This window comes from Xiphophorus hellerii, chromosome 19 (assembly GCF_003331165.1).
Source record: "Xiphophorus hellerii strain 12219 chromosome 19, Xiphophorus_hellerii-4.1, whole genome shotgun sequence".
In the NCBI taxonomy this organism is placed as follows: Eukaryota; Metazoa; Chordata; class Actinopteri; order Cyprinodontiformes; family Poeciliidae; genus Xiphophorus; species Xiphophorus hellerii.
In genome coordinates, this window is record NC_045690.1 from 18725111 (window position 1) to 18740067 (window position 14957).

The 14957-nt window shown below is 39.2% G+C and overlaps 1 protein-coding gene across 2 annotated transcripts in view; it reads left to right on the plus strand.

The window, feature by feature from the left end:
* Positions 1-44: 44 nt before the first annotated feature.
* gna11b (guanine nucleotide binding protein (G protein), alpha 11b (Gq class)) overlaps positions 45-14957 on the plus strand; it is a 37260-nt gene continuing 22347 nt past the window's right edge. The window contains exon 1 of one of the 2 annotated variants that reach the window (XM_032547017.1): positions 45-1482. In XM_032547017.1, coding sequence (XP_032402908.1) covers positions 1347-1482 — 136 coding nt within the window. In that variant the 5' untranslated portion in view covers positions 45-1346. The remainder of the gene's footprint in view (positions 1483-14957) is intronic. The other variant, XM_032547018.1, reaches the window with a different exon arrangement.

A 14957-nucleotide genomic window follows, 5' to 3' on the forward strand; every position in this document is an offset into this window, starting at 1 on the left:
TTAAATAAAATATGAGCGGTTTACAGATTGTTGGTAGTTGCGTAGCCCACAAATTTTGTGAATGAGTCTTATGCAATTCTTCCCCCTGGCCTCAGGATGTCGCTGCAGTTCCAGCACACCTTTGCCTTCTGGTTACATCTGGGGGTTTTTTTTTTTTCATGCGGCGGTGCTGCTTCAGTGCCTTTAAAATATGGGTCTAGTTCCACTTTTAACACCCGTGCTCCATGCATACTTTTCCATTTTCGCAAACACTTTGTTTAGACCACACCATACGTGTCCTACATTTATAATATGAGGCGGTTATGTATGCTGTGGACAATTTTCGCATCTCATGGACGTAAGTTGGGGCGCTCGGATACAAATCCCTCCCCGAGACCCGCCTCGCTCATTCAATTGGTCTGCCCCAAACCTGCTTCATGCAGTCCGCCGCCTGTCACTCAACGCCGCTCTTCCCTCCTCCGCCTCGCTTGGCAGCATCCAGGAGTGTTGCCCACCTTATTCCTGCGACGGGCATTTGATGTGAACATATTTACTGCAAGAGCCGCCGGTTCGGCACGAGTTTTTTCTCCGTTATTACCAGTTTTTTTTTTTTTTGCACTAGCTTTTGTCATTTACCGCGGGGATGACTCAGGATGTAACTGGGTGTTGTCCTGTTGTTTTTAGCTAGGCGGACAAATTCCTTCAACCAGCCTGCTGTTTCAATCACTGCCGGCTGTCACTACGTTAGCCGAGGCGCTGTTTGGTTGGGCGAGCTAGCGGGCTAGCAGGGCGAGCACTCCCGATTGTCTTCGGCCTAATTTTAGGGGAGGGTTGCGCTGATGTTGTTGGAATAACGCCGAAGAGACTGCGGACACATCAGCTGTCACCGGGTTGGATGCTGCAGGTCTGAACCACTCTTGACGGATGGTGAAGATTGAATTGGAAAAGGCAGTGACAGAAAAAAAAAAACCTAAAGGGGCTTTAAGTTGCTGCCGTTAGGAACAAAAAAGCAAAAAAAAATAATACCTAAGCTGTGTTCAGAGCGGTGCAGTCAGAGGAGAACTTGCTCCCCTTTCCAGTGTGAATCTCCCGTGATTTACGGTGGAACATCCGGGTGAAGTCGCGCTTCTTCCCGGCCGGGGGGACAACTTGACAGCGAGGCCCCTTGGCTAAGTCTCCCCTCCCCCAGCCCCGACCATCCATCCATCCGTCCGTCCAGTCCAGTCCAGTCCAGTCCAGTCCGACTGACCGCCTCCTCCTCGCTTGCCTGAGAGCCAAGCGAGGGCCGGGGATTCGGGAGAAACGGAAACCAGTGAGCCAGTGTTCGTCAGGTCCCGTTTGATCCGGGCTGCCACAACCAGGGGGGGATGACTCTGGAGTCCATGATGGCTTGCTGCCTGAGCGAGGAGGCGAAGGAGTCGAAACGAATCAATGCAGAAATTGACAAACAACTCCGCCGAGACAAGCGGGACTCCAGGAGGGAGCTGAAATTGCTGCTGCTCGGTATGTAGCATGAAAACGACCAGGCGCCGTTATCGCTCGCAGTGTTTTGTTTTGCTGTGTGGGCAACTTGCCGTCTTCGGCCTTTTTGGCAATGCTAACAAATATGCTACCCAGCCTGCTAACTGGAAGACAGGTTTCACTATGAGGCTTTTAATAGGATTTCTCCGAAATGCGCTGCATGAATTCTGATTAGTTGGGGGGGAAAAAAAAACATTAGGCATTTAAATTGCCCAGGGGCGTATACGTGAAAAGCACGGACAAATAGTGAATCAAAGGTTTTCTGGGCACAGAAGTGTAAAAAAACAAACAAAAAAAAAACGCCTTAATTGAACCACTAAAACACATAATTTGATAAGCAAATTTAAAACAATTGTAAATACAATTTGTCAGCCACACGTTTTCCAAAAACCCGTCATTAATCATTTCCATTGTGCTACTGCCTCTCCTTGATGAATGATTTCATCTGCACTAGGGACAAAACTATTGTAAGTTTTATTGGTTATTATGCTCAGATTTAGAAAATGGAAAATTAAGAATTTACACAGTTATTTCCATTTATCCGCAAGTCATAAACATTTGTGACTTCTCTTCTTTTTTATTTAGAAGTGGAGGATAGTTAGAAATGCACTGAGCTGGCTTTTCCTGCCTGATACAGATTAGTTGTTTCTGTATATTTTCCTTAATGCAAAGTGCTGATTTGCCTATTTGAATTTTTTTAAGTGTGCTTTGATGGAGTTAGCAGTTATTTTTAATTATATCCAAAAAGCAGTAATTACATGATTATCCATGTTTATATACCTATAACATGATTTTATTTTTCTTCAGGTAATTCAAAAAATTATAAAGTTAAATATGCAGTGATGTGGGTTTTCTGGTCAATACAGATTTTCTGAGAGGTCTGACCTGTTGGATTTGAATTTGACATATTCAGAATTAAAATTTTATTTTAGGTTCTTCTTAGTTTATTTAATAACCATGTTTTTTTTTGTTTTTTGTTTTGTTTTGTTGTTTTTAACAACTTGCACATTGCATCTAAATTTTTTCTTTTACTTGACCGGCATGTAAATAATGCATGTCTGCAAACCTCTTCTTCGTCTTTTGTGACTGTCCCTGTACAGTGAATGAACTGTGATGCAACTTCCTTAGGCGTAAGAGTCTAAAGAATATTTAGCGTGCTCTGAACTTCAAATGGCGTATTCAGGGAGTTTCTAGTGTCTACCGACAGTTTGCAGCATGGACAATCTCAGTGTCCATGCTGCAAACTGTAATTAGCCTGTGACACGTCTTGCCATTTATTAAAAGAAACTTGTGAAATTATTTTGTTACCATTTGTAGCAACTCTAGAAGCAAAGTGCCGGGTGCATTAGGAGGCATGTGTTGCTGATGGAGATTGAGCTGTTGAGCAATTTGCTCATTTATGTACAGCGGTTGTTGGGCTGTTTGTTTTCCGTCAGTAAAAACACCAGCTACTGCACAAAGAAAGTTCTCTCGCTGTTGCTGCAAAAGTAAATGCTATGAAGCGATATGTAGAGAAATGGGAGTTGGTTGTAACGAAAACCAAAAGGTTATTCTTTTCTCTTTTTTTTTTATGCCAGCACTTTGGATCTGTGAGATTTTAATGAGATGATGTGTGAAAATCTGCCACAATAGTTGGACATTTAACACATTAGCAAAAAAAAAATAGAAATGATTTTGAAGTATCTATTTATTTGACTTCAGCTTTATTTCTACAGGTGATTTCTACAAGACACCCGTTTTTAAACGATTATTTAAATCGCAATAATTACACTTGACAGATTTAATGTGAAAACAAGCCAGTCTGAGTGTAATTATGGGAATAAAAGATTGAGTGAAATGATGGGAAAATATTAGCACTACTACTACTAATAATAACATGTTGACACATTTTTGTTGCAGTAAAGCAGCCAGACATTTTGTGCAACCGCTTCACTTTTTATTGATACATTTTCTACAAATATGTTATAAAAAGATAATATTAACTCTGCAGAATTTGCAAAGAGTAATCATGAAAACAACCAACGGCTGTTGCTTGTTTTGCATAAAATAGTTCAGTGCAGGACTCCATCTTTTTGCACTACTGAGATTTTTTTGCACAAACAATATTTGGCAGATATTGGTGAACTGTGCTGCATGTTGTTCCGTCCTGCACTACTCTTCTGTGTTAGCTCGTCTCATTTTGTACTATGCAGATGGTTAAACTGGCAGCTATCTCCTTCATTTCACTAATCTCTGAATGTTTAACATAAATTACTTTAATCTGAATTATGCTTGTAAGGCTTTTGGTCACCTTACAGCTTTGATCAACTTAATTACAACTCTTTGAAGCACCAAAAGGCGCCGTTTTCCACTAGACGTCTCGGTTTCTAACCAACACAAGTACATTTCAAACTTTCTTTGACGACTTCTGTTGTTCGGTAAAGTTTGATGTGGTTAGTTTGTGATTTAGTTTGAGTTTGCCATTGAGGGTACATGCTAATTATACTGTTACCTAATTAAATGAGATTGGTGTAAACCAATGATGGTAATCCACATGCAGGTAATGAGGAAATTGATGATTGACAGGGTAATTATGTAATTACTCCAGAGGAATAGCTGCAGAATTCACCATTTTCTGTTTGTGTTTAAATCGGCAGTCAAAAATACACTTCCTTGCACGTTATTTATAGTTTCAGAAACCTTAACTATTGTAGAATGATCTTGTACTATCAAATTAATCAGTTTCAACTTCTACTGAATAAAAGATTACACAGTTTAAAGAGCATTTAGTTGAGTATTTCTACAAAACAATTATTTCTCTCTGTTTTGCCTCCAGTAGACAACAGGAAGAACTTGGTTCAGGTGAACAATAGAGAACACTTCAGCCACATTGCACAGCTTTTTAGTTTGGAGCTGCTCTGCTTCTACCTGTTGTAATTTCCCATCTCATAATTATTAGGACAACTTTCACCTGTCATTGTAATCATTTTTATTCTATACTGTGCTGCTACTACAAGAAAATCCTTGCAAAATCAAGCTTAGTGTGGAAATAAACAATAGGATAAGCACTAGTAATTGTAAGATGTATCTGTGTAAAAGAAATAAATAATGATAACCAGTACAGCTCAATAAGTGCATTGTAGTAGACTAGAAAAGGTAAAGTAACTGTTTTACTTTTAATGTGTAATGTATTTAGAGCCACCTATTGTGATTGAAGATGTTCAGGATTTCTGTACATACGGAAATACTAGCAGTTAATTATTTAGTTAATTATTTTTACACCAATTTATTGGCAGTTCAAAGGCTGGAAAAAAAAACTCAAACATTTTTTTTTTTATGCATCAAGCTTGAAACTGAATTTTTTTTTTCCTTATCCTGCACCTAAATGTGCTTTTTCAGTTTAACAATGAAACAGATTTGTGTCAGCAAATCTTGCACATTTTTTTTTGTTTGTTTACCCAAATACAAATTTCTGAGAATGATTCTAAAATTTAGATATAAAGAAAGTTGGTTACATATCCTTTGTTGCATCAGAGGGAATACTCTTGCAATTTATTTTATGTGTTTTATAGACCTAGAGATTGGGGAGGGCTGGGCGGGGAGCATTAGGCAAAACTTTAAATTGGTATCAGCCAATAAAAGCCTTATCAGTGGATGTCTATTGTTTATCCATGAGTGTTGTTCTGAATGGACTTCCGTTCCATGTTGCATTCATTAATTTTTTTTATTATTTGTGCAGCTTCCGGCCTTTACATCTCTAATGTGAGAGCTCAAGATGGATTCACATACACTTAGAAACCTAATGGAGTCTGGAGGGTAGAAAAAGAAAAAAAAAAAAAACGCAGCAGCTTTGAGTTGCCTTCAACATGTTGCGTAACATTTGTATGACTAGAAAAGGGCTTTGGCTCCCTCACTTAGACCTTCCTGGGTGTCCAGTTGGTCACCGCTGCATTTCTTGTTATTGTTCGGTAAGCATGGTGTTGCACAGAGTTTACCCTTCTGGAGGACAAGGATTCTGACGGATTTGCCCCCTCGTCCTGGAGTCTAGCTGAGTACGTTAGCTATTTTTATAGCTGGTGTGTGGGCAGGTGGGAGCTGCTGTTGAATAAGTTGAGCTCCACTGCATTGATTCATAGTTCTGTGGACACAGAAACATTTGGCTGCGATTTATCACAAATGCACCCGTTTCCCTTTTTCCTTTCCTTCAGCCACTCAGCCACTCGCCAAGCACCTTTTTGGATCGTCGAATGTGGGAAACTTGCTGGGGAGGCGGGAACGAGGAGGTGGGGGACGCAGGTGGCCATTTTTAGGACAATTAGAATTATCTAGGTTGCACCCTTAGTTTCAAAACGTTTGCTCCCATTTCTCACCCACCAAAAGCAGTCCTGGTTATCCGACATGTGTGTCTCCTTTATTTCCCCGCTGAATACCTCAGCTCAGTAAAGTAGGCCACACTAGAGCCATACCATTGATGGGGCACATTCTGTTTAATGTCGTACATTTCGACCACTGTGGCGCTCTCCTCTACCTCACTGCTGAGGTGAGAGGATCTGGAAAGAGGTGTTTGCTTTTCTGCTGTGCTTTTGAAAGCTTGTGTGCTGCAATCATTTTGGGTTTTTGCCAGACTGTCTGTGAGGGACTGATTTCAACACATCTACGGGTTGGAACTACTGTGCATGGGTTGGTGTGAGATTCTCATGATATGGGAAGTTGGAGGAAAAATGCCAGGGTTTCTCATTGTCACGTTAGATATACAAAGATCTTACACAAACTAATTACTCATCTTAAAGAGTGAAAAGCCATAATTATTCCTATTATAATTTAATCTCCAAGTTATTTTTGAGTAAAATGGCTGTTAATAAGTGTCCATCATGATGATGTGTCAAGAAATTTACAGAATTAAAACGTATTTGCTGTCAAAGTGATAAATACCGTCCTTATGGTGAAATTAATGCAAATAGCTTTTATAGGCACTGGATGTGAAGGCTTTTAGCTCAACACACTTTCTTTAAAACTCTTATTTTGGTATGAAAAAGGAAGTAGTTCTTGAGTTGTTGCCTTGCTGTTGGGTAGTAGAGTTGGACTTGGACAACATTTGGTTACATACAAACTCAAGAAACCTTTTTTTTAATCTGGCAGCATTTTTGAGTACTTGGTAGAAGAAAATATATGGGAGTATACCATTGATATTTATATACATATTTGTAATGTCCTTTTCAAAGCACCAAGTAAATATCTTGACCGACTAACCGTTAGTTGTTAATGACACTGAAGTCCGTTCTACCAGCACCAAACGGTTATCTTATTTTATTATTATTTTTTATCCATTGCAGCGGTATTTGATCATTTCTAGGTTGAAATCTTAATATTCTTAGACTGGTCAAACAAGAACGGGATAATTTTACACTTAACAGATTCTTTACAACACATTTTGAGATTTCTGAAATCTTTATAGACTTTATTTATTGGGTAAACATGCACAAAAGATGACATAAATCCTACAATATATGGACCAGTCAAACCTGGACTTGGATGACTCCACTCTGAGTCCAGATTTCTTCGAACAGTTTGTGACACATTTATTCCCATGAAATTCAGGGTGGGAGGTTTCCTAGTTTTCCCAAAAGTATGTAAGATATCAATTGTTCATTGTTACACCGCTACAGATCAAGTTTGGTGATTTTATTATTTTATTTTAACTCTTTCTTTGTGGTTGCTGGTCTACAGTACTTCAGCCAACTGTGTGTTTTTGAGTACTTCATTAATAAAGGTGTAATGACATTTGTGAAACCTTTATTTCTAAAAACAGAGTGTTAGTTTTCCTAAAACATATTGCTAAAATCATGTTTGACTTTGTGTCTTGGGTTGGAAATAACATTGAAGTCTAGTAGCAGATTTCAAGTTAATGAAATCTGTGTTTTTGCCAATATGCCTAACAAATTATTCTCCCTTTAGTTAATCAACTTTTGCTTAAAAACAGAATTACCTTTTTAGTGGATGGCATTCTTGTCACGATTGGAAATAATCCAGTTGCTGAAAACACAAACAGTCAAATTTGTCTCATACGGTAGAGACAAACGTAACAACCTTCTGTCAGTTCAACCAGAGAAGGTTCTGGTCGCACCAGCACGTTCTATTGCGGCATAATTTTCTTTTTCACGTTGAACTGTGAGGATTTAATGGAGAACTTTTTAAAACCTCCATATGCAACTTATTCCTATAACCCACGACGCTTTGCGTGAACGACGACATTCACGCTTTCTTACCTGAAATGACCCACTCATCAATGCCACAGCCACACCGAGGGGTTGATGCCTCGATACTGTTATTCATCTCCTGCCTATGGCCACATCTAAACTCTCAATATTACTTTCTTTCTCTGGTGTTGTGCTTTGGTCTCTGCCTGTGTCTCCGAATGAACCCTGGTTTTGATGACAGGCAATAGAAGACGTTTATCAAAGTGTCAGGGTGAAAGGCAGAGAGCAAGCAAGAGCTGCAATTAGTCACGGCATAAGTGGATCGTTCAGTGTGACTTAAGTCTTGTTGGTGAATGCCTGGATAAGGACGTGTAAGGCAGGATTAGTCCGGGCTCTAATAGGCTTGGTTAAACACATCTGCTGCTCAGACTTTAAGATGTCACTGACTCCTATTATTCCCCCTCTGGCATTATTCAACCCTCAGTGAGTTGCCTTCTTCACGGAGAGGACAGGACAATGTCTGTTTCCGAGTGTTTAACCACATGTGCCACACTGAGACGATGTTTATAGTTCTTCAGAGCTGCGAATCTGCTCTGTTGTCGGCGCCCACCCTTCAAGATGCTGCCCTGACCGCCGTATCGATTGGGTTACAGCGTCTTGCCCAAGGGAAATGAGACCAGTGACCCTTTCCACTTTAGACTTGCCGTACCGAGCCACAGAGCAGTCATCAGGTGTGTTCGACTGTACTGGAGTTGAACATTGATAACAATCGCCTTCTTGGGTAAATCTTGAGGTTTTCTGTGTTTACACTACTCGGCAAATTCAGCACACGTACAGGAGATACAGTTTGTTGTTCATTTCAGCTGATCTTGCAAGAATGTTCCCGACAGCTTAATCTAGTTAAGTATGCACAGTTTGTACATAATGTGTTACAGCTGACTGCAGTAGCACTTGCGCAATAATTTCATTTATTAATGACTGGGTAAAGCTAAAATTGTTAATAAGTACCTATTTGCTGATAATTCATATACTATTACAAAAATGGTGTCCGTAAATGAATAGTACTTCAGTTCTGGATACGATACGCCTTGTTGACTTATTAGTACATCAAAATGGAGGAGAGTCTATTTTGGACCTCACTTTGGAGGCTGAAACTGTTAATGGAGTTTTATTAACTTATTAAAATGTAAAAAAAAAAAAAGGGTTTAATAAAATGATTATTGATTACTAGCTTCAGATGAGACTACATTTAATTTTTTATATAGGGAAACATTGGAAATAATTTGTATTGTTGAAACTAAAACAAAGGCTTCCTAAATATCAAACCTTTTTAAACTATCTGTTGTGTATGTATATTAAATACAGTTCTGACTTGCAGAAATAGTTCAGATTTTGACCCAATTAGAAATGCACAAATCGGAGATTAACAGCCAGCTTCTAAAATCGACAGGTTTTGTAAAACTTTTTAAAACAGTGTTTTACCGTATTGAAACGAAGCAGAGAAATTACTAGTTGTTCTTTGCAAATCAAAGACAATTTGCCTCTAATTTCAGAAATCCATGTAATTTATGTACAGCGCTGCAATGCAGACCTGTACCGCTTCTTTGCATGTAACACTTGGAACATTTAAGAATTATTTCTACAATTCAGCAAGCAAAATAGCTGCTTCATATTATTATAAAAATTATAAGTCAAATCTATCCAGTTTTAGCATTAAACATGATGGTACACTAAAAAAACAACAACACAACAAGCGAAGCAATGTAGTGACTAATTGAGGATAAACATTTAATTTATGAACTGGAGTCTAAGTCAAGTCAAAAGTGTTGTTTTTTTTCTCTTCTTTGTAACTTAAAGGTGTATTAAGTTCCAATCTCAGTGACAAAATGACTTTCTTCTAAAATTCTTTTAGCTTGGTTTACTTATTAGCGAGGTTAGCGTCACAAGTTGTGAACACTGACCTAGTTTTCAAATGCCTAAAGTTGCGTAGTTACGGTGCATTTACTGATCAGAAAAAGATCTGATTTGAGTTTCCAACCGGCTAACCATTAGTCTGGGTCAGTCGAACTGAAAATCGGCCATTAAGTCGAAAATCGACCTGCAGATTTTTCAGTGCATGTGAAGTTGGACGTCTACAAAATGTGAGGAATGAAGTTTGCACAATCAACACAAACAAAAAGCTTGATCCATTTCAGTCTTTCTATTGTTCTTATTTTACATAACCAGTAAGTACTCAAAAATTTAAGTTGCACGTTGCTAACCTTTACCTCGGGGCACAAGAGTGAAATTCCTTTGACAAACCTTCGTCTCTAAAGGTTCAAATATTTTTCCAGAGCTGACGGATTCCTTATGTATTTTTTTAAGCTGACAATACCATTGCAGCTGCGTATATTGAGATATCGTCTCTGTCTTGAGTGAAGCAGTGCCCGCAGTCTGGCTGCCTGTTACGGAGTGCCATATGAGGCCATACTGACAAAATCCTGCTCCACAGAGCAGTAATTTGCCTCTACTTGGTCAAAACACAGCGAGCCAGAAGCTGCGGCCTTTGCTGCCTTGGGTAGATGGACTGCTGGAGCTGTCGGGAAGGTGAGATGCTTGGGCAAAAACCTTTTGAGGTAAAGCTCAGTTAGCGAGCCGGTGTTAGCTTCTCATCTGCGTTTTTTTTTTTTTAACCTGCAAAGTATTACATTTAAACGTGGATGCTGCTAGAAAGGGATGTTTTGTGATCAAAGGCTTAAAAGCACACCGCATTGCTCAAACATTGACTCAGATTACATATTTTAATTCTCTGGTTTTATTGTTGCATGTGATCCTCCTTGTTGCCTTGGTTAAAATGTGTTTTAGATGAACAGTCTGGTTGAACCAGGAAGAGGATCAGATTGTAGGCTGACTTTTTTTTTTTTTTTCTTTCTGAACTCACTACTCTTGCCAAGCGGTCTTATTTTGATCATATATGGCCAAGGGGGGATGTTCTAACTCTTCTGCTCACTGTGTGTGTGTGGGTGTGTGGGCAGGCGTGTGCGTGTGTGTGTGTGTGTGTGTACAGAGCTGCTAATGCCAGTGGATCTGGAGCCCTGCACATGGTTGGGTATTGCAGAGCTCTTTACATGGTCAGAACTAGCTCTATGCTATAGAGAGATAATTGGCATAAGTGGGTGAATAAATGTGTCTGTAAAAATCCTGAAAGTGTTTTCAAAGTAAGCTCTCCAACTGATTGTGTCATTTTGCTATTAAGAAGTGATTTTGGTGTTTAATTTTTGACTGGAAGTGATATTTATGTTTTGGACTCGGCTATCCAGAATCCCAACTTGGATCTGACAGAATCTGCAGAGTTGGCTAAAGATAAGACAGGATGCCTTTTAAAAATGCATAAAGCTGGTCTATTGGAAAACGGGTTTAACTGGTTTAAAGCCAAAGATTTTTCCATTGGTTATGAACAGGCTATACATTTATTGCAACATTCCAGTTTTTTTTAATAATCTGGAAAAAATATAGGATATTTTTTTTAATTGATGCTACCTTTACATATTTTTTTTATATTTAGAAGGACGTCTGTCTCATTTAAAAAAAATTTTTTTAATCAAAACTAAACTTCTTGGCACTTAATCTTCAACCAAGTGCAGCAGCAGCAGCCATTTTTTGTTATTCCTAATTTAAAAAACATCATGACTTTAATGAAAAGGCGTAAAAAAAGCATCATGGCTTTTACAACACTGAATGTGCGTAGTAGAATATTGCTCCACTGGAAGTCCAGAAATCTAAATCTAAGTTTGTTGAATTTAGTTGCAGCTTTTGCAGAGAACACTAAACGTTTTCCCACATATTGTGTTTTTTGAATTGTTAGCTCAACCTGTTCTAATTAGCGATAGAAAATAAATAAACCTACCGAAGTTTAGAGTCAAATGAGAAAAATATCAGTTTATATTTTATGTAAATGTTCATTTTTTTGCATTTTGTCTTCTTTTGGATGCATCCATCTTCCAATTAACTCTGACCAGCATTCCTGTATTATGTTACCACAGTATGATGCTGCCATTACCATCTTCCACTGTGGAGGAAAATGTTTAACACCAACTTTCTACATGACTTGTGGCAAACTTCATATGGGACTATTGCTTTCTTTCAGCAATAGCTTTCCTATTGCCAAAATTCCTAAAGTCTGGATCTGTGGAGTTCGAATGTAAAAGTTGAGATTTTGCCATCTCAGCAGTGGCTTTTGGCAAAACTCAAGATATTGTTTTATAACCTAACCTTTTTTTTTATGTTCTCCACAACTTTCCCCCTGACGTGATGTTCTTTATGATGTTGATCGTTTGCTAGCGTTCTCAAGTTAACCTCTTAGGTTTTCACAGATCAGCTAATAATTGGTGGTTGTAGTGCGACTAAATTTGAAAAAGTTAATGGGTGTGAATACTTTTCCTAGACGACATATTTGAATGCATGAATGTGCATGGGTTTGTTTTCCTGTTGCTTTTTTGTTGTTGTTTTTTTTTTTGCTTTGTGGTTTGAAACCATCTACGGGTTTTAGAGGATCAAATTCAGCATGCTAAAGCTGGAGTTGAATTTCACATCTCTCTTTCTGTCGTTCAGTGGCTTCTTGCAAAGTTTAGCGCTTCCCATCACTTTGGAAACGGAGGCTCCATGCATCAACTTAGAAATATTAAAGTCAGGTTTGCATAAGCAGACATGTTCGTCCATGTATGCTCCAATCAGGTGACATGCAGATTCATCTGTTTTCTGTTTTTGCTCTGGGGGCATAAAGAGTAATCGCGGTACATTCTGGTGCTATTGTGATATCGATAAAAGTGACGATAAGAACTATTTATTACTACTTTTTTAGGTATCTGTATTACACCCCACAAAGCCAAATAGTGCTTTTGAAAAACCCATTTATAGTGCACTTCTTTATGCGACACCAGTCACACCAACTGCATATAATATTTTAAATTTTATTGATGTCTGTTGTTACTTTTGTTGAACAAGCAGTGAAGAGAATAGTAAAACTAACAATCCCAACAAAAAGGACAGTTTTGGAGGATTTCTCAAATTTATTAATGGGAATTTAAAATTGAAAATCTGATCATGACAAGAAATTTATCCCGATAAACGATACGATAAATGCCCACCCCTATTTTGAACGCTAAATTTGTTTTTGCTTTTAATAATTTGAGCAATTTATGGCATAGCTGCCCCTAATGAGGTATACAGGTAAAACACACCGCTGCTGCGCCCTCTGAATCCTGCTTTTGCTCACCCACTCCCACTTAACTAGAATGACACTCGGTGGCTCGGCAGACAAGACGATCCTGAGGTGATTCAATCCAAGTGTGTTACTCTCTGATGCATGTGTTTGTGTGTGGCACAAGCTCCAGCATGTATCTTCGATTTACAGTTCCGACACCCCCACACACACACACCCACACACCCCCCCCACACACACACAGACAGACACAGACATGCACGCGCGCAGATCTTTCAGCAGCTGCAGAGCCGTCCGCACAAACCAGCACATCCAGACAGCGATAAACACAACAGACTCTGACGGCAAGCGGCAACGGTTCTTTTTCTGCGTCGCTACGTGTGCAGGTTTGTTGGTTTTGGTGTGGTCTGGATGGCCCGGGTCATGACTGAGGAGAAGTGGGCCATCGCAGCGGAGGTAACATCCATGCCTTGAGGTTGACCTCAGAGTCTGTGTGTGGTACATTTAGTCAGGCAGGTGGTGTCTTGTGGGCTTCAGGCTGTCTTGGCTCAGACTCCTCTCTCTGTGTGCCATAAAGAGGCCACTTTCCTCAATGGTTTAAAGATTGGGACCCACGCCGCATTTTGGTTAGCCCTCTTCTTCCTCTGACTCGCACGGTGATTTTCCAGGGTGCTGACAGAAATGCCAACACGTGCTCAAGCCCAGTTTCGAGGTTTGTTGGCACTTTCACCTCTGCCGTGTCGATGCAAGTCCGTTCCCCTCGCTGAGATTGAATTGTCATGTATCCTGCTGAGTGGACAGTTCATAACCTGAGATAAGCCACCACTGCTGAATGTGGCGTATTATATTTGTGTGTGTATTTGCATGCGGGTTTCCCATGATAATCTTTGGTGCATAGAGAGCGTTGGCAGGTATTGCAGGCAGGCGCCAGGTAATCAGCGGGAAAGAGTTGTAGGGGTGTAATGAGATTGCGTGATATTGACTCGCCACGAGATTTCTCATCAGTGAAATCTGTTTTATGTGGGACTATCCAGTTGCTGTGCCATATGAGAGAAGTGTTTAGTTATAGTGACATTCTTAAAACTACTAACTGATTGGAGTAGTAGTCACTTTACATTAAAACGAAATGGTTAAAATCAGTCGCAGTTAACCGCTGCCTATATTTTTCTTTGGGACATAACTTCAGATTTACAGAAAAGTCAATTTTTCTTTTCTCTTTTTTTTGTTTTTTGGGCTTGTAGAGCGTCTTCTGAAGGTGGAGTAGGGTAGAGCACGCAACCCATATACGGAGGCCATCACAGAAGCAGCCGTTTCCAGTTCTAGTCCTGGCCCGACAACCTTTCACTTCTTGTCTGACAACTGTCAAATAAAGGCCACTAGAGCCTATTTAACAGAAAAGAAAATGAAAAATAAATAAAATACCTAAAAGATTACAGATTAACTACAGTGCAACTTTGGACCACTGGTGGTGGTTAGGCAGCCAATCCAGAATCTCTACCTTCTGCCTTGGTGCTGATTGGCTAAATCTTCTGAAGATGAGATGAAGAAGAGCGTGAATGTTAGCTTCTGTACTAGTACTAAGACCATTTCCACTGTATATTGATGCATATTAAAATATGAAAATGAGAAACTAATTTCAGTATTGTTTCGGTTCATATTTTGTGGAACCTAAACATAAAAGTCATTTATTACTAAAGAATTTAAGGGTTAATAATCTATACTAAAAACAAGAAAAAAAAGTCTAGAAATCTGACCGTGGAAAAGTATGAAATTTAAAATGTTGAAACTCTGACCTTAAACACACTGCTTCTAGTGACATAATTGAAAAATCAAACAAAATCAGCCAAGAAGAAAAGAAATATATGAAGAAAAGATTTGTCAAAGTCTGATTCATCCTTAGACACAGATTCCAGATGTTCATCTGTTCAATAATTAAACTTATTGTGAACGTTGTCCTGGAAGGCGACTGGTTCTGTGTACCACAGATGGACCTGTGCTGCTGAGAAATTGTGGAAAAGATTTGGCAATCCTTTCCGACCTTGAACAGGAAAAATTTAGTCTGATTTGGTATCGACATGGAC